At 43.7% G+C, this 24629-nt stretch overlaps 2 protein-coding genes across 6 annotated transcripts in view; one reads left to right on the forward strand and one right to left on the reverse strand.

The window, feature by feature from the left end:
- Nucleotides 1-283: 283 nt before the first annotated feature.
- Nucleotides 284-5193, reverse strand: MCFD2 (multiple coagulation factor deficiency 2, ER cargo receptor complex subunit). The gene is made up of 4 exons (XM_056356846.1): nucleotides 4713-5193; nucleotides 3772-3920; nucleotides 2879-3038; nucleotides 284-1719 (listed from the first exon to the last, which is right to left on the reverse strand). Exons 1-4 carry the CDS (start codon nucleotides 4860-4862, stop codon nucleotides 1588-1590), a joined length of 591 nt encoding a protein of 196 aa, XP_056212821.1. The 5' UTR covers nucleotides 4863-5193; the 3' UTR covers nucleotides 284-1587.
- A 286-nt stretch (nucleotides 5194-5479) lies between these two features.
- TTC7A (tetratricopeptide repeat domain 7A) overlaps nucleotides 5480-24629 on the forward strand; it is a 172435-nt gene continuing 153285 nt past the window's right edge. Inside the window, exons 1-5 of one of the 5 annotated variants that reach the window (XM_056356842.1) lie at nucleotides 5480-6023; nucleotides 8525-8688; nucleotides 10320-10488; nucleotides 22281-22411; nucleotides 24067-24188. In XM_056356842.1, the coding sequence (XP_056212817.1) occupies nucleotides 5552-6023; nucleotides 8525-8688; nucleotides 10320-10488; nucleotides 22281-22411; nucleotides 24067-24188 (1058 nt within the window). In that variant the 5' untranslated portion in view covers nucleotides 5480-5551. Of the gene's footprint in view, nucleotides 6024-8524; nucleotides 8689-10319; nucleotides 10489-11218; nucleotides 11276-19743; nucleotides 19765-22280; nucleotides 22412-24066; nucleotides 24189-24629 lie in introns of those variants that run through there. The other 4 variants (XM_056356841.1, XM_056356840.1, XM_056356845.1 and 1 more) reach the window with 4 other exon arrangements.

The raw sequence follows: 24629 nt of genomic DNA on the forward strand, positions 1-24629 counted from the left end.
GTTAACATCTACTCCAGATCAATTACCCTCAAAAGAGGTATTTTAAAAATGCTGTAACTGCAACTGAAATAACTTTCTTTTTAAGATGACTACTAGCATCAGAGATGGGCTAAAAAATACATCAGAAAATTAGGTACATTTCCCACTAGAACTTCCAGCCTTATGTGTCTAGCTCCAGAGTGCACAAGCCTCAGCTTATTTTTATTGCTTGTACAAGCAGCACAAACCTGGCCACAAAGGTATCAAAATAAATAGTACAAGAAAAAGAGTCCGACACTCAGGATTCATTGCACAAACATTTAAACAGAGGAAATATTTTTTTACAAATGTGTTTCTCTTGTATAAGAATAATTTTGTACAGAAAATAGTTCTTTATAAATTTTACAGAAATAGGCTAACATTTAGATTCTCTATTAATGGATAATGATTGAATGCTATTTAAGATTTCAGTTGTGTGAGCCACCAGTATCAATAACACAGCACTATGTCACTTCTCTAACATTCTTAAACTATCTATTTAAGTGTTGAGTCAAGACAGTGAAAATAAACCTAGAACCATGTTAATTTGCAAATACTTCAGTATCTTGAAACTGCTAGTTATGAAATACTTCCTGAAAGTAATACCATAACTTAAGTCTCAAGGAATATGAACTTAAATGTTAACAAGGCAGCATTACTTGCTCACTTTGATTATCCTGCTGGCTAATACTGTAAAAACCAAACTGAACAAGCTTTTATATTTAAACCAGTTTACTGTTAATGTGATCTTCAAAACGAGATAGCAGAAGCTACTCTAGTAAATGCTATACAGCATTAATACAACATATGAATGTAATAAAAATACTTTCATTTTCTTAAGAAAACACCACAGAAGGTAGTGGGGGAAAAATCAGTAAATTAAGACACAAAAAGTAAATCTGTGAAGGGTGAGAAGCAATTGAAAAACATGTGTATATATATTTATATGTAAAATGTAAGGGTATGCTAGGAAGTACATATATTTAAAAATACTTAGTTTCTTCAAAGTCTGGGTTAAAGTCCATATGGTATCATGCAGACCTCAAACATAAACCACCTTCAAACGCTTTTCCTCTATAATTGCTGTTTCAAGCACCTGTACTTATATGCAAATTTCCTTCGAAATTAGTGGGAAGGTAAGGTCATTTATCCTTGAAATACAACTATTTGCAATAATCTTTTCTTGCTTTCCTAGGTATTTTATAAATTTAAATAGAAGTTGAAAGCAAACAAGTACTATATAATCCAATGACAGAAAACCTGAAATTTAGATTGTATATGGTCTATTTAGTATTCATACACAGCTACTTAAAAGAGTTTGCCAGCTGTACCCTATGGAGTACTGTTGACACTTCCATGTGTCAAGATTCAAAAGCACAGCTATGTTTAGTCAAACATTGCTCCTGCTCCGAGTTAGCCAGTCTTTTAACACATACAACATAAAATCAGCTGGAACTGGACACCTTTCCTTCTCACAGCACAGAGGTTGATATGAGACAGTAATGAATCACATTATACTGGTTCACATTTCCATGTAGTTAGAAGGAGAAACAAGCCCCCCACAAAACCTTATTCCAGTGATTTTGCAAATTCCGCATAGTCAATGTATCCGTCATTGTTCTTATCATCATCTCTTAAGACATCATCTATTAGACTAATCAGCTCTTCTTCTTTCATTGCCTGCGTGTGCTCACCACCTTCCTACAAAAACGAAATCACATTGAACAGTTTAGCAGTGTTTTTCCGTCTAGTGGCACACACGACAGATTACTGACAACTGATTTTTTGTTAAGCTATTCATGTTTGGTGCCTCATTTGGCACTAAGTTTTAAGTAATCATTTATGCCAATATAAGCAACTTTTACCAGGTGCAAGTTATGAAGTCCAGGTTCTCCAGACTTCAGAATAAGTATCCAGTTCATATACTTAGCCAAACTTCTAAAAGCACAGTGTATACTAATGGTTAATAATCTAACAGATGTATTCTTTATTTGTATCTTAATGTAATAGAGACACTATAGTTTGCCTACAGTACAGAAAATATTCCTGTGTGTCAGAACTTATAAAATGCAAGCTTGACATTAACAGAGTAATGAAGAAATCCAGCGCTGTAGCTTAAGTCAGTAAAACTCTTAGCAACACCCCTTATGAGCAAAGTTGAATACAAAAAGGAAACAGTCATTACTCTGTTCTCATCTAGGTGTTTTTTGCCACAGGTGTACGTATGGAAAAGGATGATACTTCCAAAAGGTCAGTATGAGACGACATGTTAGCATGGTCTATCTAATGATTGTATCTTCCTACTTTGTCCATAAAAGTTCCTAGCTGGAAAGGCAATTTGCGTTTATGAAAAATTCAGACCGTGACTGGTTCTTCTAATTCTAATTTTGTGCAAGAGGTCTCTTACCGTTTCTGTATCCAAGGCATTAATGGTTTGGAGTTGAAAACATCAGCCTCAGAACCTCAAACAGCATCCTGTCACATGCTATTTCTACAAATCCTCATGAGCATTATCCCATTTTGCATCATCTCCCTTTCTCCCCATCCCTGCCTACCAAAGTGTCCCCTCTGTCAAATCATTTTCACTCTACAGTCCTTCCGCACTCTGAAGTTTAAACTACAACAGAGACTTCTTGAAAACTGCAGCGTGACATGAAAAGCTGTGATAAAGCTAGCACATTTCTAAAAATAACCAAAACTATTAGGGAGGGGTGTGTGTGTGTGTAATAATCTCACTTTCAAGCAAAACTGTAACTGCATTGAAGATGTGTTCTAACTGTTCCATTCTATTCTAAGCTTCTTGTATTCTTGTAGACAGAACTGTTTCCAAACACATATGACATTACAAAGTTCTACCTACCTCTTTGTGGACATGTGATATAGCAGTAGCAAGCTCTAACCCATCTAACAAATTATTGCCATCATAGTCATGCATTTTGAAGTAATGAAGCTGCAACTCTTGTGGAGACATTTCAGATTCTGGTTTCTCAATAACACCTTCCAAATGTTCCATGATGTGGCTAAGAAAAAGAAAAACCACAAAAAAACAAACCCCAAACCCCACAACATATCCGTCAGTTAATATTTAATGCTCTGTTTACGTGAAATTTAGTCTTTGATCAAACAGTCAAATACATAGGAAATACTGTATCTCTAAAAGCACCTTGGAAAACCAGGACAACCAAAAGCTACAATTTCATGCTAAGATGAAGGAGGCACAAAAGCGGTTTGTTACAGGTGTCGTACCAGCCTCTAATACCAAGATAGCTATTTCTATTTCTTCTGCCCTGGTTAGCAGGTTATCAAAACTGAAGCAGTGCCCAGAAACTCCTTTTGGCTGTCTTCCAAAGCACAAGAACTGGAAGATCTTTTCTAGTCAAACATGAAGTATTCTAGGGAGTTTTATTTGCTGCTACCACTGGTTTGCCTGTATGAAGAAGCAAGTGAGAAAAGAATTGTCACTCTACCTGTTCAGCGTACAATTTTGTCTAAAGTATATTGATCTAGGTAGGCAGGATTCCTGCAGGAAATTATTTGTAGTATGCGTAGGGCTAAAGGCTCCAGAGAGGCCTTTCTAGGTTTAGTATCTCCACAAACTTATTGAGCAAGCATGTCTCATATCTGACTCTAGCTAGTCATACAACATCCTGAGAAAAGAGGGTGCCCTAGGCTTAAGTCCAACTCACTTAACAAGACTTCAGAAATTAGCAAATCATTAATAAAGTTTACGTTTTTAGAACATGGAACACCTACTCTTTATCTTGTACCAAGTTCTTATCAAGGCGAATATTTGCATGTTGACTCTCTCCTACGTGTTCCTCAGCCAGTGCAGAGATGAAGAATGCAGCCAGAGAGCAGAACAGCAAATGTATTTGAAAAATCCTTTGAGCCATCTTGATCTCCTACAGAAAGGAAAACATCCCCCCCCCAAAAAAAAACCACACTACAGATCAAAATTGCAATCTACTTTCAGCAGATTTACAGAGTGCTTAGAAATAACCCAACTAAGTTCTAGAAGAACCTGCTACATTTCAAGCACTCAGGAAGCAGAAAACCAGAGAACTCCAATTAACAATTTCTATGAGGGTCCCTATTTCATGGCGACACGCAGTAACTTTCAGAGAATTACTTTTTTTCCCCATGCACCCATGTCCACTCTTCAGCCACGCGTGGGTCTTCACAGAGCTACCAGACAACCAACCATGCCAGCTTCACGCACACCTGCCCCACAGCTAGGGGAGCAAAGGTCGCTTACAATTACCGAAGAGACTCCATCTCATTAGCCGATCTACTCGGACTGCACGCCCGGAGTAACACACGGCTGTACCCACGCATCGGTCACCGCACCGCTTCAGGGGCAGGGACACGCCACAGCGCGGCAGCGGGCCGGGGGGACAGGGGGCCCTGCCGAGGCGAGCGAAACACCCGATCGCTGGTTTCGGCTTCTCTGTAGTTCTCCCACCCCCAGCTGAAGCAGCCCCCAGTCTGCTGCCTTCAGCGCGGAGCGGGGCCGGAGGCCCCGGCAGATGGCACCGCGCCGCCCGCCCGCCCGCCTGCCTGCCTGCCTGCCTCCCACCCGCGGCTCCCCGGCCGGGCCCGCCGCCCGCCGCCCCCCGCCCGGGCCGCAGCGCGCCCCGCTCCAGCCCCGGCTGCCGGGGCGGGCGGAGAGGCCCTGCCGCCGCCAGGCTACGCACCTTCCGGCGGGCGATGGCGGCCGCGACGCCGTGGCTGCGGGGCGCGGGCAGGTGGAGCCGGGCCGGGGACAGGCCGGCCGCCAGCCCCGGCCTCACCTCTGACCCGGCGCACGCGCCGCGCTCCCGCCCCGCCCCCCCCTCCCCGCTCATTGGCTGCACCTTTCGGCCGGGCGGCGGCTGCGTCACCGCTCCCGCAGTTCCACGTGGAGCCCTCGCGCAGGGACAGGTGGAGCGCGCCGCCCACCGCGAGGCGGGGCCGCGGCCGGCCGTGAGCCCCGTCCCGGCTCCGGTGCGGAGAGCCGCCCGTCCCGAGGGCGCACCGGGCGGATCCAGCCAGCCGTGCCCCGGGCGGAGGGCTGTCGTCAGCCCCTGCTCTGCGCGCTTCTCTCGCGGCCTCTCCGCAGTGCCTTCCGCAAGCGAGCGGCGATGCTCTCCGTTCCCCGCCGTGCCCCGGGGAGCAGCAGCGCCCTGGCACGCTACCTCTGCCGTTTATAAACGGCTCGTTCGCTTTGCTCCCCCTCCACCAGACGCCGAAAGTCTCTCATTTTCGTGCTTGACGCCTGAACGGCCGTTGCTGTCACCTCAAGGTTGTGACCCTCAGAGCCAGCTCCGGGCTCGGGAGGCGGCGTGGGCCCTTGGCTCGCTGCTCGTGCGCCAGCCGCGTGTCCTCTGCTGAAGCCGCTGCTCAGGCCCAGTGGTGGCTGCCGGGACAGCGGGCAGAAACGACCCGGGGCTCCAGGGGCTCCTGACGGCCTTGGCAAGGGGGCAGCGCCTCTGTCCCTCCCCGCTGGGGAAGGGAGCCCCAGGGCCTCGGTGGGGCAGCAAACAGCGCCTCAGCAATGCCGGCGTTTCTCGGGCCCGCAGGCCGCGGTCGGTCGGGTGGGTGCAGCGCCGCTGGCGGGCCGCGGTGGCGGGACAGCGGCTGCACGGTTCTCCGGGCCTGGGCGTCAAGTGAGAGGTGGCAGGGAAGGGGTGGCTGTGAAGGAGCCGCGGCCCACGGTGGCAGGCCTCGGGCAGCGAGTCGCCCCGCCCGCGCACGCCCCGCCGGGCACCTGGCGCCGGCCCCGCGCTCGCTCCGGGCGCCTCCCGGGAGCCGCCGCCGGGCACTCCGCGCCGGGCGGGCGGGGCGGGGCGGGCCCGGCGGTAAGATGGCGGCCAAGGGCTCGCACTCGCACGTGAAGCTGGAGGGGGAGATCGAGCGGTGCCGGGCGGAGGGGCACTGGGAGCAGCTCCGGCACCTGGCCCAGCAGCTGCTGCCGCCGGCGCGGCCCCCGCGCAAGGCGGCGGCAGCGGGGGGCGCGCAGGACGCGGGTAAGCGGCGGCGGGGGACGGGCGGGGTAGGGCAGAGCGGCGGGGCGTCCGCCGTTACCGGACCGCCCGGGCTCGGGGCGGCGGCGGCGGCGGGACCGGCTCGTCGCTCCGTGCCGCCGCCCGGGACTCGGCAGCCCCGGCCCGGTGGGCTGGCGTGGGCGGGAGCCGCGGCTGCTCCGTCTCTCCCGGGGCTGCGGGAGAAGGCTGGGCGCTTCCTCGGCGCTTCCCGGCCCGCCGGGCGGCCGGGGCACGCGCTGCTCGGGGCTGGCAGCGGGGGGCAGCGGCGGCGCTCGCTCGGTGGCCACCGGCCACTGCCACGGTGCTCTCGCCGCGCTGAGCAGCGGCCCGCAGGTGGCGGCTGCCGCCCGCTGTGCCAGCCCCTGGTTTAGCAGGCTCGGCTGGGCTGCGGCCAGGCTGCCGACCCTCGGCTGCCGTGCTCGGAAGTGGCTGTTTGCAGCTTCGCGATGCGTGCGGTGCCGGTGCCCTCTTGCTCCCTCCCACCCCGTTGTGGGTCCCCTTGTACTGTCTCCCTTCAGTTCTGAATGGGACTGCTTTATTTAAAGTCTGGGGCTCATCCAAGTACCCTTTCACGTGTGAGACAGGTTTCATAAATAGCGAATGTGTTCTTTTTTCCCTGTTACAACACACAGCTTCTTTTTAAATGACATCACTTGTAAGAAGTGAGGCAGCGTTAGAACTGTAAAATTCTGTGTCTGTAGTCAGCGGCAATAAGTTGTGAAGAAGACCTGATCCAAGCCACCGTGCTGGTACAAGAGGTTCTGCTGTTGGAGTCAGGGGAGCTATTTCCCGAATAAACCCCCTTCTTCAGAGATGTGTTTCTGGGATGTGGCCTTAGATTTAGTTGAACCCTGCTGTGGTGCAGTAAACCTCAGAGTGGGAAGGCGTGGTGGGAGGAGATGTTGGTAGCTTAATAGAGATTTATTTACAAGGCTTTCCCAGTGTAATACGTGATGCTGATGGAGCGTCCTGTTGTGAGCCACGTGGCCAACCTTTGAACTTTGGTCGAGTTTCAGCTGCGCTTCCCAGGCGCAGAGATCGTCATGCAGTTTGGGGGCATTAATAGTTGAAGAGTTCATATTGGTTTGTTCCCTTGTAATTAAGAGTCATAACAACAGTGTGATTGCTGTAAAAACATTGTTAATTTGCTGCTATGTCATCATAACTTGCTAGTTATGAAAGAGGGGGTTTTTGTTACGGCTACAGAACTTTTCTTCCAGCGAGGAACTAGCTGCAGTTTTGTGTTTCTAGAAACAATCGTGTGTCTATATGGAATTTTTTAACAGTAGTATTTGCTTTGAGGGATTGTGTATATTTATTTCTTAATTGTATATGATCTTATGTAATTCCTTAATTTTGGCTAGGGAGATTAGTGGCTACCTGAAAGCTCTTCAGTGTTGTGTAGAAATGATTGCAAGCAAGGCGGTGGTGGTGGGGGAATATATTTGGGACATTTACTCTTCCCACTTCATGTACCTATACTTTGTGTATACAAGTTAGTTGTAGATCCACAGTTGAGCAGGAAGAACTATGGTTATGATTTGATATGCAGCTGAACACTTAAGCTGCAACAACAAAAAAAATCTGTAACAAATGACCCCCCCCACATGTGGATTATTAGTGATGTATATAATGCATGGGTACTAAGTGGGGATAAGTTGTCCCATGGACTGAAAATACAGAAATAAAGACATTACCGTGTTTCCTGCTTTCTGGAACTTCCAACTTTGAAAAGCGAAGTATACATGAAATGTAGGGCTTGGCTCTTTGGTTTACGAAGATTTTCTTACCCTGCTTGCCCCATTAGTCAGCTGATTGAGGTATTACTTTTATGAATAAATGAACTGCAGAACTGGACCCATCATGCAAGAACTACCAAGTACACTAGCAGATGAAACTTTTTTTTTCTCCCAGTGCATGGTTGCAACATCACTTGATGCTTCATGCCATATCCAGTGCTACTACCTATGTTTGAGTTTCTCTTCTGTGGAACTGAACAGGAATGGATTTTAATGTAGAAAGAATTTTATACGCCATGTTAGTTATGTCACTGGATCAAGCCTTGTGTGTCTAAATTCTCCATTTTTATTTCTTTCTGTGAATTTTCAGTAAAATCTTTGACATTTCTGATGTGGTTACTGTTTTGCAGTGAAATTTGTATCTGTAGTCTGAAGCATGCATTATATGCTTGTACATTTGTAAATCTAAAGCATGCACTTAAATGCTTGCAAGGATGGGTCTTATGCTTTAGGAAGTGAGTTTTATGCTGAAAATTCTTAACTGTTTTATTAGTGACAGCACAAGAATGAGCTGTGCTGTCAAAATGAACAGATTCATTGGGGAAAATCTTCAAGTTAAAAGGAAGTGTTGTTTCATTTTTTCAGAACTACTTTAAGTTACTGTTTCTGTGTGTGTTTGTAATGCTATTTATCAGCCGTATGGCCCTAAGCAATGTTTTTTTCCTGGTTGGTATGTGCTTTCAGAGGACTATGGGAGTATGCTGCTTGCAGAGGCCCTGCTGGAAGAATGTTTGAAGGAAAATTTTGCCAAACTGAAGGACTGTATTCCACTGACAGAGAAGACTGAGCCAAAACTGAGTGAAGCTAAACAGTATTTGACCAATATCTTGAGCAGAGGAAAACTACGAGTAAGTGGGTCCTGTCATCATAATTCCTGCCACGTGGATGCTTCTTTCATGTGATTATTGGTCTGATACAAGGTGTTGTGTTGCCTGTTTGTGTTCCTGTATGTACAGTGCTGTATTGTAGGTATTATTAATGGACTGGTAATTCAATACCCCTTCGCAGTGTCTTCTGCTGGGAGACTTGCTTTTTCCATATAAGAAATGAATTATGTGCTACAAGTATATATCCTCTTTACTTTTTATTAGAAAGAAGCAGGATAAATATTTAGGAGTTCTGTGGGGTGGTGGGGCACAGCTGCCTAACAGTGCTGTCAGGCTAGCACAGCTGAGTGACCTACTGCTGCTCCTGGTCTGAGGGAATTGTGTACACCTGGTCAGCTCCAGATCAGAGGTAGAATGTGCCACAAGCTGCTGTCAGGCACTTAAGGTTGTGGTGTGAGTCCAGGATTACAGCCTTGCATTGCTTTTGGTCTCTGCCAGAGAATATATGCTTTTATTTTCTTTTGTGGTCTGGGTGTGTGCTTGGTAGCTGCCTGTCAACTCAGCTGCAGAGCTTCAGGAATGTTTTTAGACCCAGCCTCTGTGGGTGCTGCTGTGGTAGTGTCCTTGGACATACAGTTGCATAACTGGCTTTAAAAAGATGATGAATTACAATAGTCTATTCTAGACCCGTGTTACTTTTGGTTTTGAAACTGACAGGTTAACTTAGCTTGAAAGTGTATGTTATACTTCTGTCAAGTTAATTTCCAGGGAGCAAGTGTGCAAGTGGCTTTTCTGGCGGAGTTCTTTGTATTTAACTTCTTGGAAATTCAGTGTATTTAAAAAGGAGGGGGGAAGGAAGGGAAGTCCATCCAACCCTCTTTCTGTATAGTTTAGCCCCCATAACAGCTAAACTCACTGAATTCTTCTGGGTCTTGATGTTAAGTTTGCCTGAGTGAATTGCCGTTACTGTTTCATTGTTAGTGGTGACTTGGCTGCTCGTGCAGCATTGACCCTGTGTTGACTGCTTGTATTAAAAAAAAAAAAAGAGTATGAAGGCTCAGGGACCTTTTCATGCTTTCCAAAGCATGAAAAGAGTCTGAACAGATGTATTTTACTAAGATTTTTTTTGTTATGCAGATTTGTATGCATGTTTTCAATCTTTAAGAAACTAAACAAATCTCAGAAACAGCAGGCATGCCTTGTGTTTTTCTACTGTTGCCTGAAAGTTCTTTGATAACTTAAAATTTGGGAATGGAACACTTGACTGAAAAGTGATGCTTTCTGCCTAGTTTAAAAGTAGAGGGGTTTCTTGGTGTGTTATGTAGGCAGTTCTGACAGTGCCAGGCTTTTATGTCCTATCTGTGGCTGGTAAATCAATAGAATAGGTCAGCTGAAACCAAAGAGGTGTCTTGTAAGTGGTGTATTCCCAAACAGAGCTCCAAAGTAGTTGCTTGACCTTTGTTGCTTGCTGTTCTCATGAGCATAGCCCTATGATCTCTAGACACTTAAATCCTTCCTACTCTGACCCGTGGAGCTAGCAATGTGGAGGGGAAAGCATTACGAATCTGCTTAATTTGTTCTGAAGTACCTCATTCTTGCTGTCTGGTATTTTACCATGTAAACACTCTTTTCCTTTCCCTGCTCTGTTTTAGCCTAAGTATATGACAGAAGCTATGCTGATCCTAGGAAAGCTTCATTATGTGGAGGGGTCCTACAGAGATGCCATCAGCATGTATGCAAGAGCAGGAATTGATGACCTGTCAACAAAAGATGAACCTCTGTACATGCTGCGTTTGGTAACTGAAGCCTTCGTTATTAAAGGTAAAGGACCATGTATGTGTATTTGATGTATGCTGTATTTAGGTTTAAGTTGAAGGTATTTCTCCAAATGATTAGATTGGAGCAGAGTTAGAGTAATGTTGTATGCTTTAGAAAATTCTACTGAGTATGCTCTGTGTAGTTTAAACTTCAAGTCATTATGGAGTCTTAGTCCACAGTTCTTAAACTCAGCTGGCTTTTAAAGTAAATCTTGAAATTGGAAATCTTGTGGTAACTTGGCTGTAAGTCAGCAACATACTTGAGCTTGTGTATCCATTTTGGGAAAATCTAAATCAAGCATTTGGCTGAATTGGGGCCTCTGCTTTCTTTTTGAAAGTGTTAAATCTACTTGAACATTTTAATGATTTCTGTGAATTAAGCAAGGAGGATATTTCTAAGTTTTAAACTCTGGACTAACAGAATATGTGCTTTCAAAGCAGGTAGTATGTTTTTGCAATGCATGTCACACAGTATCAGACCTTATGTACAAACACGAATCTCTCCTCCCCCTTGTAATTCTACAAGCGTTGCACTGTTTGAGAGATCCAAATAAAAACTGCCTGTATGGGTGATGAAATTGCATTTGCTTTTTGTGTGGGAAAGGAAGACCCTAGTCAGTTTATGACTTGTGGGGGAAAAAAAGATTAGTATTCTTCTCCTTCATTTGCTTTCAGTTCCTTTATAAATGTTGCTCAAGTACTGCTACCTATCTACTGCTTTCTACTCTTTTCAGCATGTCCACCAGCTAATTAGGTGAATGAGAACTCTGATGATCAGATACCTTCAACTGGTATGTAAAAGAGTGAAACCAAATCAAACCAAAATACTGTTTGACTGGGCTGCTATTATTACTGATAATACTTTGGTTGTTTCATGATCTCACACAGTCGTTAAGCTTTTTTGAAAACCTGGTTTGTGCTGCTTTGCTTGCTTTGATTTTGTTTTGTGTGGTACTGGTTGAATCTGCCTCATTAATGAGCTTTTGTGGAGCAGAACTACTTTACTTGTAACTCACACTAACACTTGCATGGCACAGAGGAGTGAGTAATTGCTAGTGCATTTGTAGCTGTGTATTTGAAAGCAGCTGTTGGTGCACTCCAGAGTCTGATGGAGATGCGCTGCTCTCACTGGGAGCTGAATGAGGCCCTTGGTGAGTTGTGAGTGTGATAAAGTATGCATGAACACTGGTGGAATAATTCCTGTAAGGCCTCTTCTGTGGTATTGACTACCTCACTTGCATATGAAGATACTGGGGGTGGAGGTGTTTGCCTCAGGGGATCAGGGTTGGGGTTTTTTGTGTGTGTTGTTTTTTTTGTTTCTCCCATGTGGTTTGGCTTTGAACATAAATATTGTGTTGCCCCTGTGTTTGTGTTTAAACTGTAAGGAGCCCCTGCCATAGCAGAGCAACCTCTGTGCTATTACTGTTCCACAGTTTTTATCAGTCATGGTGATTATTTTCCAGTTAGCCAAGTAAGTCACTCAGTATTCTACCAAGTTTCTGACAGAGTTGGACTAACTTGTTTCTGGGTGTCTAAAGCAAGGTGAGATTAATCCCTTGTAAATTTGTTTCTAAAAGTTTTTGCGGGTTTTGAGTGTTGTTGTTGGTTTTTTTGTTTTTTTTTAAGAGATCCATTGTATGAAAATGCTGCGGTGTGAGCTTGGCTTGTTTAGATCTTGGAAAACTCCATGTGGAAGAGAATAGAGTGATACTGTGTCTGTAAGAAGCCTTGATCATAGTCTGCATTTTGTTAAAAAAAGTCCAGCCACAAGTCACATGTACAAGAAGAGGCTTTGTTAGTTCAGTGGCTCAGGTCAATCTTTATTTTCTTCTGAACCCATTTCAGTCATTTAAAGATGCTTAAGATCTGTAGTGTGACACTTCTGAAAAACTGTAAGATCATGAGGCAAACTGTTGAATTGAGCCACTGGTCTTCAGAACCCTCCTAAGAGTTGTGAATGATACTGCTGCAAGCAAAACCCTGAATCCACCACTGAGAGTTTTTCCTGAGTTTGATGGTAATAAACAGCCTGGAGCCTGCCTCCAGGGTGCTGGGTTCAGTTCAGCTCATTGGGAGTTTGCAGTTTGGGATTTTTTTGTTCGCTTTTAAGACAAATGGCTGAGTTTACGCGTTTTCCTGTTTCTGTTATGGTTGTATCTTTTGAAACTTTAATGATAATGAGGTCAGTATTGCTTGGAAGTATATTGTTCAGCTTTGTCCCACTGTGAAATCTTTGTCTTGGGTTTGTAATACTGGAAGTAGTTGTTTAGAGGTCATGTGGTGTCCTGAAAGGAAGATGGTGATACTGCGCAGAGATAATACACAAAAACCTGACCTTTTACTTGGCTGGTTTGAAAACTACCTGCTTAATTTTAATCGTGATTTTTAAATGGACCAACTTAAACCTCAAAAATTGAATAATCTATTTTGGACTTCGTTTGTGCTTGTTCTGCTTTTGTTGGTTTTTAGTAGGGCCTGTAGTGATAGGACAAGGAGGAATGGCTTTAAACTGAAAGAGGGTAGATTTAGATTAGATATTAGGAAGAAATTCTTTACAGTGAGAGTGGTGAGACACTGGCACGGGGTGCCCAGGCTTGCAGTCACTAAATATAAATGGTATTAAAATTGTTCATTCTAGCTAATCAGAGGATACACCACCCACTTGTTGTTATACTTCATTAGTCTTTAATTTTGAAGTTTGCTTGTGTGTCGTTCACTTTCTAATATGGTTTTCTACAGGGTGATTAATTTCCTAGGTGAAACTTGTATTCAGCTGCATGTGTTTGGAAATTAGGACAAAATGGCTTTATTGCAAAGCTGTGTTCTGATTAACTGAAAAGATTTTATGAATTTAATTATTTAGAGAGGCGAAAAAATCAGATTTAAGAAATGAATTTCACTCGCTACAGACTGAGTTTGCTTCTCCCCCCCCCCGCCCCCTTTTTTTTTTTTTTTTTTTTTCAAATGTCTGTCGGGCAGGCCACAAATTCTTTTGAATCCTTCTCTGATGGCTAAAAAGGGGTGAGATTCCTATCTTTGGGCATTGATATCCATGGGGAGGTGGGTTCCTTTAAACAAAACCTAAATAATAAAACTACTTTTTATGGCCTGGCCATTAGAAAAATGGAGTCCCAGCCACATGGATGTATGATACAATATAACATCAAAAACTGAGTAACTGAAGGTAAGGCATTCTGTCAGCAGAGCTTGTTTTCACTTTCGCTTGACAAAAGCTGCATCAGAGAGAGACTTTGTTCTGTACCTGGTACGCACTTCAAAGAGCTGGTTTTCACCATTCTGACAGCTAGACGGGAAGCATGCTGTTTATGCATGTTGGCATCAGAGTAGCTGTCCAATAAGCAAAAGCCCCAGCTTGTAAATGCTTTTGTCTTGATAAAAGGGCCTAGTATTCATATGCCTGCCTTGGTTTTTCAGAATAGAAGTTTGAAGAGTTTGGAGTTGCTCTTACGTTGTGATAGTACTGACTATGCAGCTGTTGTATGTTGGTGAATTGTGTGCCTCTCTGCTACTGCTTTCCAACTTGGGTGTTCTTGGTGCACTTAGGGTTTGCTGTTGCACTCCGTGAACTCTCCTCTGTTGTCAGATAGGATAGTTTACTTCTTTCTGTTTGCATTTTAGGAGTAGTTTGTTTAGCACAATCTGCTATGCACAAATGCAGCATGGGTGTGGTGTTAGACTTCTAAGAAGAGTTAGCTGCAGGCCACTAAATGCAAATAACTGAAATTTGGAGAGTGGAAAATGATTTCTTGTTCCTTTTTGTTAATGTAACTTGGTTTCTGTGATGGTAAAGTTTTTGGTAGTCTTTCAGTCCATTTTCGATATAAAATTGCAGTTGCTGGTTGCACGTATGCACAAAACCTTCTCCACCTTCTGCACTATGGTTTAGTTCTCTAAAGCTGTGGAGTCAGCAGCATCATGAGATACAGGAATATTTGTACATGCATTTCTGTGGAAACAACAAGGAATGCATAATGTTTGTGTGGTAACATGAGACAACATGCTACACTCCTATTTTCACTAAAAGAAAACAAATACAAACGTACTCTCAGATGGCATAAACTGGAGGTAGCTTTTAGATGGATGTGATGCTGTCCCCACAGTGGGGCTGTGTTGTGTAGCAGGATTTGTGTCCAGTGGCTTTGGGAAGATTTCCGTGTGCTGGTTTACTCTGAAGTAAGCTCTGAATGTCTTTGACCATCTTTTAAGTGACAGGGCAACAAGCCTGTGCAGGCTACGTCTGTTCTAACAAATTTTCAGTCGAGTTGGCTTGAGCACTTGATATGAATCAGCATAGTAGAATCTGAATTACCCTCCCCTTTTCTCCCTCCTGCATCCAAAGTACACATGAAGGTGGGGTAGTCTGATTCAGTGACTGTGACTGCAGCTAGAAGAGAACTTTCCAACGGGTCATGCTGCCTGACTGTGATGTAGATGAGCTCAAGCTGAATGAATCCTAATACTTGATCAGCAGCAGCATCTCTCTCCCTTGTGCCCCATCCACTTTCCATTTTTTCTCTTCTGCTTCTGCCTGTTGGATTTAAACCAGGGAAAATATGTAATGCTTGCAGCATGCCGTGAAATTTTATGGGTGTGGATGGTGTTGGCAAAGTCCTTTAGATGTGGGGCTGTAAGAGATTGCGGTTCTCCCCTGTGTTTGCTGTGCCCCAGAGCATTGCTCCAGCAGAGGTATCTCCTTAACTTCTATCTGGTACGTCGTGGAATGGAGGTGGCTTCTTGTACCAGGACAATTAATACATTAGAGCAGTGGTCCCCAGAGTGGGGTTGTTGTCCCAGGAGGTGTGCAAGATGATCCACTGGGGTGCAGGAGAAAAATATCAGAGCTTCTATTTATATTTATTCTTAAAAAAAAAATAAAATTAAGCTTTACTAATATATTGGTTTGACAGTGGTGCTCTCAGTCTGTATGTTGGTGGGTTCCATGTCTTGTACAGCCCATGAAGTGTCTTGCAAAAGAGTGGGTGTTAAACAGCGTGGAGGGGCTAACAGGGACACCTTCACTTGTTTGTTCGCTTCCAGTGTACTGCAGCTCACGTGTGCCTGGTTAAGTGGATTTTTTTATTATATTATTTAGTTTTAAGTAAGCAAACCCTCTTGAAATAGACAAATAGCTTAAAGATTCCCTCAAAGAAGCTGTGGATTGGAGGTGGTACTAAGAACATGAGCACAAGTGAACAATCAGAAAGTGGCAGAGCTGACACTGCTTCTAGTATGAGCTCTTCATCAGGTAAAAGCAATGACAGTCTAATCAGACCTAATCAGTGGTGTTTAAAGTCCAATGATACTCAATTGAATACTTCAAAAAAATTCATTAAACGTGACTTTTTAGAAGCCTCTTTTGAGATTTATTATGTGAGAGCAAAAGATGAAACCCCACATACCACTGGGGAAACACTTTTTCTTCCAGCTGTGGCAAAATGCCTGAGATAACACGCAGAAAACAATATGGCAACAAACTAAAATGCAACATAAAGACATTGCCAAAGACTTGAAGAAACAAGTATTCAAACAAACTACACGGTGTAGGAGGCTTATTGTATGGTTGCATCAAAGGACAGTTATTCCTAACATGTCTCAGCGTCAGGAGTTTGCTAGATTCTGGTTCAACAATGAAATACACTAAGAACTACTTAGCAGCAAAGTGGGACCCAAAAGCACGCAAAGTGCTGTAGGATGTTGTCAATGGGATTAAATTTATAAATGCAAAACTTTGAAATAGAATCTTTACAATACTTTGTAATGAGATGGGGAGTGACTGTGAAAATCTTTTGTACTACACCAAAGCTCACTGATTGTCTCATGGCAAAATGCTTAAGAGTTGTCAAACTTAAAGCAAAAAAGGTATAATTCATCTTTTACAAAAAGTCAGTTTTCTGAATTTTCAGGCCTTTTACATGATGACAGATGGCTGTCAGTAGCATGCTACCTAGCAGATGGTTTTGAAAGAATAAACACACAAATACATTGTAAAGCAATGTGTGTGTGTATATACGTATGTTGGGTGTGCATGCTGAATAAGTTTTTTTACTCATAGGGGTGTGTGATCAAAAAAGTTTGGAGACCACTGTATTACAGAAAGCTGAGGTCCAAAGATCTGCCACAAAGCTTAAGAGCAGCCAGATGTTTGGCAGCAGGTCTTGATATACGCTGGAAAATTAGCGTCTTTGGATTCAGATTGCTGATTTCTGTTATGCAGAAAAATATGCAGTGTGCTGCAGAGCCTGGACAGCATCGATCCAGGGGTAGGTGACTGAGGCTGCATCTAGGGGGAGTGCCTGTTAAATTCTGGCTTCACAAGACACTCAAACTGTCCTAGTTTCAACAGTCTGCTTTAGCTATAATTACAAGTCTAACTGGATAGAGTTCTTAATTTCAAAATAATCGGAGTAACATTGTTTAGCATTGGTTTATTGCATATAGTGGGAAGGCTGGGCGTAGGGGTCTTGATTTCTGCTTTGATGCAACTAAGCATCCTTGCACAGGTTACTTAAATTTTCAGGCTTCATACCCAGCTTATGGACAAAAAGTACTTCAGATATTTTTATTTAGGGTTACTGAAATCTTCCTTTGTACCTTTGAGACTTATACATGAAAGGTACCTCAAGATTATAATAGATTGCTGTGAATATGCAATAATCCTTATAATACAAAGCAATGGTGAAAGAAGTTTGTGCAGTTTTCTTGCAAATCAAAACTTCTGTCCTCTTCCCCACCTTTCATGAGGTGCAGTGTGAATGAATATGTTCAAAACCAAGGGCTTCTAGGCCTTTCTTCCCCCTCTTCTTCTATTTGCATTGCAAATAAATCCTGCTGAAAAATCATAGCTTAATCGCTGTGGAGATGAGTGTCAAGACCCATGATGTGAATGACTTAAACTGCATGAATTGTGGCAGAAGTAACGCATAGTGCTGGGTCTTGCCTGTGTCAACCTAATCCTGACTGTTCCTTTGGCTTGTTGAGGTTCAGGCTATTTTGCTTTGCAAGACACAGTAATGAATCCAACTGTTAGTTTCAGGGCTGTGCTCTCAAGTTCAAAATTTAGCCAGTGAGGCAGGCTGGTCGTAATACCATCTCTAAAATGGTTTGGTTGTGCTTTTGGATTTTGTCTTTGAAATGTGTTTAGTATTCTGCTGAACTGATTAGTCAGTGTGCATGTGTATACGTTTGAAGAGGTAGTCTTAAAAATAGTCTTATTTCAATGCTAATCGATTTTTCTAGAGCCACACTTCTGCACTAGGCTAAAGGCCCCATGCTAGAAATGAAGTGCGCCTTTCGCTTGGGGACAGCTGCCTAGAATGACCTGGCATCAGCCACCGGGTGAGAACACGCACACAGCCAGTTTCCTTGCAGCAGTTGCCATGCAATATGTTCACACCCAGCTTACCTCAAGACAAATTACTTATCTTCCTGTAGCTAGAGTAAGACTATTTCAAGCACTTAGCTTAGCAGCACAGTGGCTTCTGGCCAGGATGGCCTGTCTCTGTGGCACAGGAGCATAGATGGTGTAGCCTTGCTCTGTGGACTGGGGCTGGTATTGTTTTGCCTTAAGGTGTCTTTTGCTTCAAGTTGCCATAGCTGTGTTCAACACGAGTGTAGTGCCAGGACATAACACGAGAGGTAGGTTTCATGCTCTGTGTGCTGTTGTGTTTCTTTGGTTCCTTCCTTAGATTGCCAGGTAGCTGATGCTCCTGGGCTATGGGGTTTTAGTAGCTACAGGTTAGCACTGTTGGTGAAAGCAGCCTGCTGCTGCTGACCCTGAATTCTTACACCTATGAACCCACCGTTCCCCCTGTTGTGCAAATTCATCCAAATACAAGAGGCTGGAAGTCTGTAAAAAGGAAAAAAGACCCTGTGAGTGGATTGCTATATTCCTCCTACTCAAAAGAAGGAATGCTGCTATTTGGTCAACTAGTTTATGAACTAAATAAAAAGAAAGCCACCTTAGCCTCCTCTTCTCTGTGGCAGTTGTGCAGTCTCCATTTGTGCACTGAGGTCTCCAGGACCAGGCTGAGTGATGCCCTGAGCTGGCCCTGCTTTGAGCAGAAATTTGGACCATGGCCCTCCAGGGATCCCTTCTAGCGTGAATTTTCGTCTCATTTATGTTGCTGAGAATCTGATACTGTGTGTCCATGTGCACATGTATGTTCCAGTTCTGGTAATAACATCACCTCAGAGCACTGGCACTACATGATATGATGTCTTTCCTTAGCAAGGACTGAGTGAGATGAAAGTGGAAATAAGCCTTCATAAAATCTCCCCTTTCAGGTTTCCGAAAATGAAAGCAGTTCATTTCAGCTCTAGGAACAAATGAGTTCAGTGACACCTCTTGCAGACCTTACGGGTTTGGGGTTTTTTTCTGACATAAATGCAGATTAGTTTTAGAAGGGGAGAAGAAGAGGCAAAGATTATAGAGAGATCAAAAGCCAGAGATGAATCTGGGAGAACTAGAGGAGGTGAATGGAAGCCTTATCTTTATGCAGGAAAGAAAAGTGGTGTTTCTATACATAGAAAGTTACTGGCTCTGAAGTGGGTAGAAAGAGTTTGTTCTTTTAAAAAGTGTAATCTGGAAGCATGTGTCTCTCTAAATCTTGAGCCTGGGCCATACTCTATTAGAAATCTGTGTCTTCACTATGTTAAGTGTTCTTGTGGTATATATCTATGTATATATTTAAATTTGGGCACCCAATTCATATGAGAAAAATCTTAGCATAGATGAGTTATAAGTTGGCATTATCTTACCATAAGTGGTTGTGAAAAATACTGAAGTCCCTTTACCTTAGCCAGCTACCAAGAAAGCATATGGCTTTATGCTTTACTCGGAAGCTAATTCTGTCTTAGGAAGAGCTACAATTTTCCTGCACAGAAGTAGCACTTTTGTGGCTTTCTGACACTTTTTGGAAACTGAGTTGAACTTAAAATGTATGTTGTGCTGCAGATTTTTCTGTGCCTGATAACTGGGGGATGGAGATGAGTTAGTGGAATTCATGCTCTCAGAACTGGAGCATTTGTAAACAGTTTTGTCCAACTGCACTTCAAGCAAATCTGTAATTGTTGGGGCTTTGCACTGTGAGAACTGAATTGGTGGCTGCAAGAGTAGGGAACTCTTGTTATTCTTGTTCCTCACTTTATCTGTTGGATTTGCAGTCTGCTTGCTCTAATCTTCTTTTCGTTGCATTTCTGTGGTAGGGAAGAATAGACCTGTTTGGATTCTGTAGAAGATCTTATACTCTGATGACATCAGGTCAGTGCATATGGTATTAGCAAAAAGAACCATGACTAATGTCACATCATGTGGGTCATTTTTCCTTCTTGCCCTTTACAAGTAGAAAAATGTGTGCAATGTAGCATTGTATCTGGTTTAATACACTGTATATTATTCTGTACTTACTATGGCAAGAATTCTTTTTGGAGATGTTCGTTCCCCTGTCTGATCAGCCCCAGCTCTGTTTCTCTGCATGGATGGGCATGTTTATTGTCAGTACTTGGTGCTGGCAAAGGCTGCTTGCTTTCCTCCCCGACATCAACGCTTAGAGATAGTAGCTCCTTGCAGTGGGCTGAGCGTGTGTGTAAATGGCTTTTTATCAGCCTGTTCACTGTGTGACATCTCCCACGATAACCACCCCCACACACACTGTGCTGGGATGGCTCTTGCAGTTTGATTAAATGCTGCATGTGTATGAATGTCAGTGGATTGTACTGGATTTCTTTTAGGGCCCTCAGACCCCCTTTGCACTTGAGCGGATGGCGACTCCGCAATGCTTAAAATTGATTTCCAGTTAAGGGGAACAACTAGAATTCAGAGGTGGATCAAACTGAGACAGATGTAAGGATATTTGTCGGCTGATTGTTCTAGCTTCAGCACTGGATGGTGCTGAATATATAACTATACAGAGGGTTAATGTCCTCTTTTCCCCTTCATTACATAGCAACAGGGTTAGGAAATAGAAGATTTGAAATAATAGGAAAACAACCCATGATATAAAGCCAAAGACTTCACGGATGGACTAGAGGACAAAATCTGTTATACGTTGAGTGCTGTACAAGGTGTATGTCAGTAGAAAAGAGAGAACACAGAATGGGCATTAGTTAAAAGCAGCAAAATGATCTTTGGCCTCTTCCCCCCCCCCCCCCCCCCCCCCCCCCTTGTCAGTTTGAAGTAAATTCACTCCCCCTGCTCTACTCTGGTCAGAATTCTCAAAGGTGAAAAGTACTAATGTGTGTTCCTTCAAGATATATTTCCTTGAGGGAATGTGCTATGCACTTCTGACTTGGGAGAGGGCAGGAGGAGTGAGGAGCCACCTCCTGAGCTTGCACCAACCAACGGGTCATTTTCTCTTCTCAACCCACTGAACTAACTGCTCCTGTCTGACTCAAATGTAAGACATGAGATAGGGAAAGTCCTAGCAGAGTAACCAAGGGGACAAAACAAACACTGAACATGAGAAGTAAACAAAGCTAAGACAGCCTAGGAACCTCGGGTCCCTTCCAGCATGAGCTGGGTATTACCACCTCATTGTTCATCATGGAGAAACCTGCCTTGCCATTGCTGCCTCACAGTGGTTTGTTGTCAGACTCCTGAAATGAGCTGGGCTGTGCTGCCTGGGATTATGGGGATCCAGGAGATGGTGGCTCCTGGTACGTGCAGCGGCTCTTCACATGGAGCAGAAACCTTTGCTGTATGCTGCAGCAGTCTGAATGGCTTCCTTGGAGAGGCTGTCCAGGCAGCTGAATGCTTTCTTCTTTCATCACCTCTGTGGATCTGTCAGAAACACTAGGATTTTGTGTTATATCTTATGCGTGTTTCATTGGTATTAGGGAGTGGTGTTATATATAAAATTTGTTGGGAAGCATGTGCTGAACTTTTTGCGACCTGTGTCGGGCTACCGGACATCAGTGCAGTTGTGTTTAGTGTAGAAGACCCAAGTTTCCAAGCAGCAGTGTATTGTAGAGATCCAATGTGGTATAAGAACCTACACTGATCAGAGTAAAATCAGTATGTGGCCATTTAGCTTCTCCAAATAGATTTAGAGATACAAAGGATGTCATAGTGTGGTGCCAGACAAGGACCTGATAATAAAAGGTTTTCACGTAAGGACAGTAGCTGTGGATCTCTAATTAATATGCTTTTGGTTTTAAGTGGGTTTGGATGATGATGCAAGAAAGAGTTTTAGTAGTACAAAACCCAGCGTTTTTTCCTTGGTTTTGAAAAGAGGGTTAAGAGTCTCTTGTGCCTTGCCAAGAGCTTGCTGTATGTCCATGTGCAATTTGCACGTGCTCAGATTTTCCGCCTTTGTTTTGGTATCATTTTCCAGTTGTTTTTTCCCCTCAAAACTGCTGCTTATTGAAAGCTTCACTTGGAATAGTGGATGCTTAGAAATTATCAAATCCAGTGCCTGGGTGTTTCTAAAACAGTGCTTGCGTTGAAGCACCCCAAATCTATAGCCATCTTTGGAAATACAGGCTTTTAATTTCTCTGCTTGCTCATGCCTACCAGAGGGATCGTATGTCCTTTCTTCCTGAAGTGTTTGAAAGGTGCTGTAGAAGTGTGCAATGACACTGTGTGTTAGAGCAGCATGACAGAAATGCCTTGCATGTGTAGGAATTATGTTTTTCCCGTGGGTCTTTTCCTGAAAGCCACTAAAACAAGGAAGAAACCCACATGTGGAAAAACTTTCCTGTTAGCTGGTAAATGAAGGAATAACACTGCCATTCTGCTGTTGGCAGACTTCAGTTAAAGAAGGTGTTGCGATTTTGCAGGTCTGTCACTGGAGCGCTCAACCAACTCAATTGCCTCACGTGCTCGACTGTGTGAAAGGGAGGAAGAAGTCATGGCTTGTTTTGAGACGGCATGTGTCATTGCCCAGGTGTACTTGCAGGAGCTTGAAAAGGTAAGAAGAAATGTGCTCAGGGTGTTACCTGGTGGCCTGGGTAGAATTTCCAGCATTTTGACAGCAAAAATGAGTGATCGAACAATGAGCATGAGAACAAGTTGGAAGGAGTGAGGGTGTCTCAGTATAAGGAGTTGCAAAACAGCAGTTTATCTGGTCTGTGCCTGTTTCCTCTGAGAGTGTGGTCTGGAAACCAGTTTTGCCTGTGGTAAAGCACTGAATGCTTCAGATCTGCTCAGGTTGTATTTCAAGTTTTAACACTAAAGAGGGACTACAAACTTTGTATAGCAAGCACCAACGTGAAGGAACTCAAGACATTACATATCTGTAATGTAAGTGATCTGCAGTAGTGGATATTGAGATCCTGTAACAAGCTGAAAGTAACCTTCTTGGGTTACACAGCAGTTTAATTGCTGGTGCTTCATCTCCTCCAAGTAAAACTGGAGGAACCTAGACCATTAGGAGCAAGTTAACTGCTTAGTAGTGGTTGGCTGGAATGCTAAGATGAATACTGTGAGCCCTCCACTGAGCTGTAATACATGCTGCCGATGTGCAGGGCGTGTGCTTAGTAGTCTCTGTCTAACTTTGTGTAGCGAAGTTTAACAGGGCGCACAATGCTTTTCCATGCCCTTTCTTTGCCACACATTATGCTTGATACCAGCAGCCCTGATGGCAATGCATATTACATGTTTTTCTGTAACTTAATGGCCTTTGACCTTCTGACCAGACGTTTCTGCTCTTCTCTGCAGCAAGGAATGTGTCTGTTCCAGGTTTTGTTTTTAAATACATTAAAACAAGAAGAAAGGAGCTTAGTACATATATAAAAATTCATTAAGAAAGCCAACTATCAAGTTATCTGGTCTGTTTCTTTGTAGGAAAAAGCTGAATGGCTTTTTTATTTAAAATTAAGTACTGTTCTTCCCTTGTGGAAGGACAAGTTCCTGCCAGTACTGGGTACTGTAAATGTTGTTACTGACAGCTTGTGCCTGCAAAGAAGGGAAGGAGTTTGAACAATAATTCGTTCATCTTTTGGATACAGAAACGAGGATGCAGGCTTACTGATAGATATGTACTAATAGTCCATGGGCTTTCTGCAGTCCTGGGTGCAAACCCCTGCTTTGGAGAGCCCACAAAGGGCAACTTTCAGCAATGAAATATGTTCGTTACCAGTAAGTACGCAAAAGCAAGAAGGATTTGAGAGGAGAAACAAGAGAAAGGGCGAAGAATCTTCCCTCAGGACTCCTGATAGTTTACTAAGTCTTAACAAATATTTACATTATGCTAAGCTAGGCATACATACTCAAACATTGCATTAATATTTCTGTGCAAGATGCTGGATCTATGTGGTTGGCGTAGTACTTCTGAAGACCTCAGTATTAATGTGTAGCTTTCTACTTTACTAAAGCTTGGAAAGTAATAAGGGGTGATGTTTCAAAACTTGTATGCAGAATATTTCATTGAAGTCACTGTATAGTTTAAAGTTGACTTTGAAAGTTGTTTGAGTAGCTAATCAAGGTGAGTTTTTCAAGTAGTCTGAGGAGGTATCTGGTGGCAGAAGCTAACATTTTATTGTTGAAGATATCTCTGGCTCATGAAGAGCTGGCTAGTTCGAACAGTTTCCTGTAATTCCAGATGGTTTCTTTCCTCCCCCTCAGACCCTGAACAACACACATTCAAGGACTATCAAAGGCAGCAACGTGACTTACTCTGAGTTTGAACTTTCCTACTTCCTGGAAGCAGCTCTACAGAGTGCCTATGTGACTCATCTGAAGAAGGGGTAGGTGGATGCAGATGTTAATAAAACCAGATAATATTGCATGTTTTGGCTTGGAACAGATGAAGCCTTATGTCTTTGTATGTGTTCTGTTGTGACTACTTTTGCTGCTGGCTCACCTCAGGTCCCCTCAGTGTCTTTCCCTCCCTCCTATTTTTTTCTCTCTGTCTCTCTTAAGAGCCCTAAGCCTAGTTTTTCCACACCCATAAGTAGCGTGGAGTAGAACAATTTTTTTTTGTCTTGAGTCGGCTCTGTTCTCTGTGAGGACGAGGGGAATTTGACCGTAGAAAGAGGGTGGAGTTTACACTGCTGTGTGCTTTTAAAATGCTCAACCAGGGGGCCTGGCTAAGAACTCAGTGAAGTCTTAAGGGTAGTTTCTTTCATTTGTTTGTTTAAGATCTTAAATATCCTGATCAATACCCCAAATCTGTGTGGTTTTACTAG

This window comes from Falco biarmicus, chromosome 12 (genome assembly GCF_023638135.1).
Source record: "Falco biarmicus isolate bFalBia1 chromosome 12, bFalBia1.pri, whole genome shotgun sequence".
In the NCBI taxonomy this organism is placed as follows: domain Eukaryota; kingdom Metazoa; phylum Chordata; class Aves; order Falconiformes; family Falconidae; genus Falco; species Falco biarmicus.

Bases quoted from the DNA above. Each gene is read 5' to 3' on its own strand.
- MCFD2 (XM_056356846.1), bottom strand. From the start codon at position 4,862: ATGAGCGGGGAGGGGGGGGCGGGGCGGGAGCGCGGCGCGTGCGCCGGG. The intron at 3,039-3,771 runs GTAGGTGTTCCA...TCTTTTTCTTAG, and splicing joins AACTTGGTACAAGATAAAGA to CCACATCATGGAACATTTGG. The intron at 1,720-2,878 runs GTAGGTAGAACT...TCGTTTTTGTAG, and splicing joins TATCACATGTCCACAAAGAG to GAAGGTGGTGAGCACACGCA.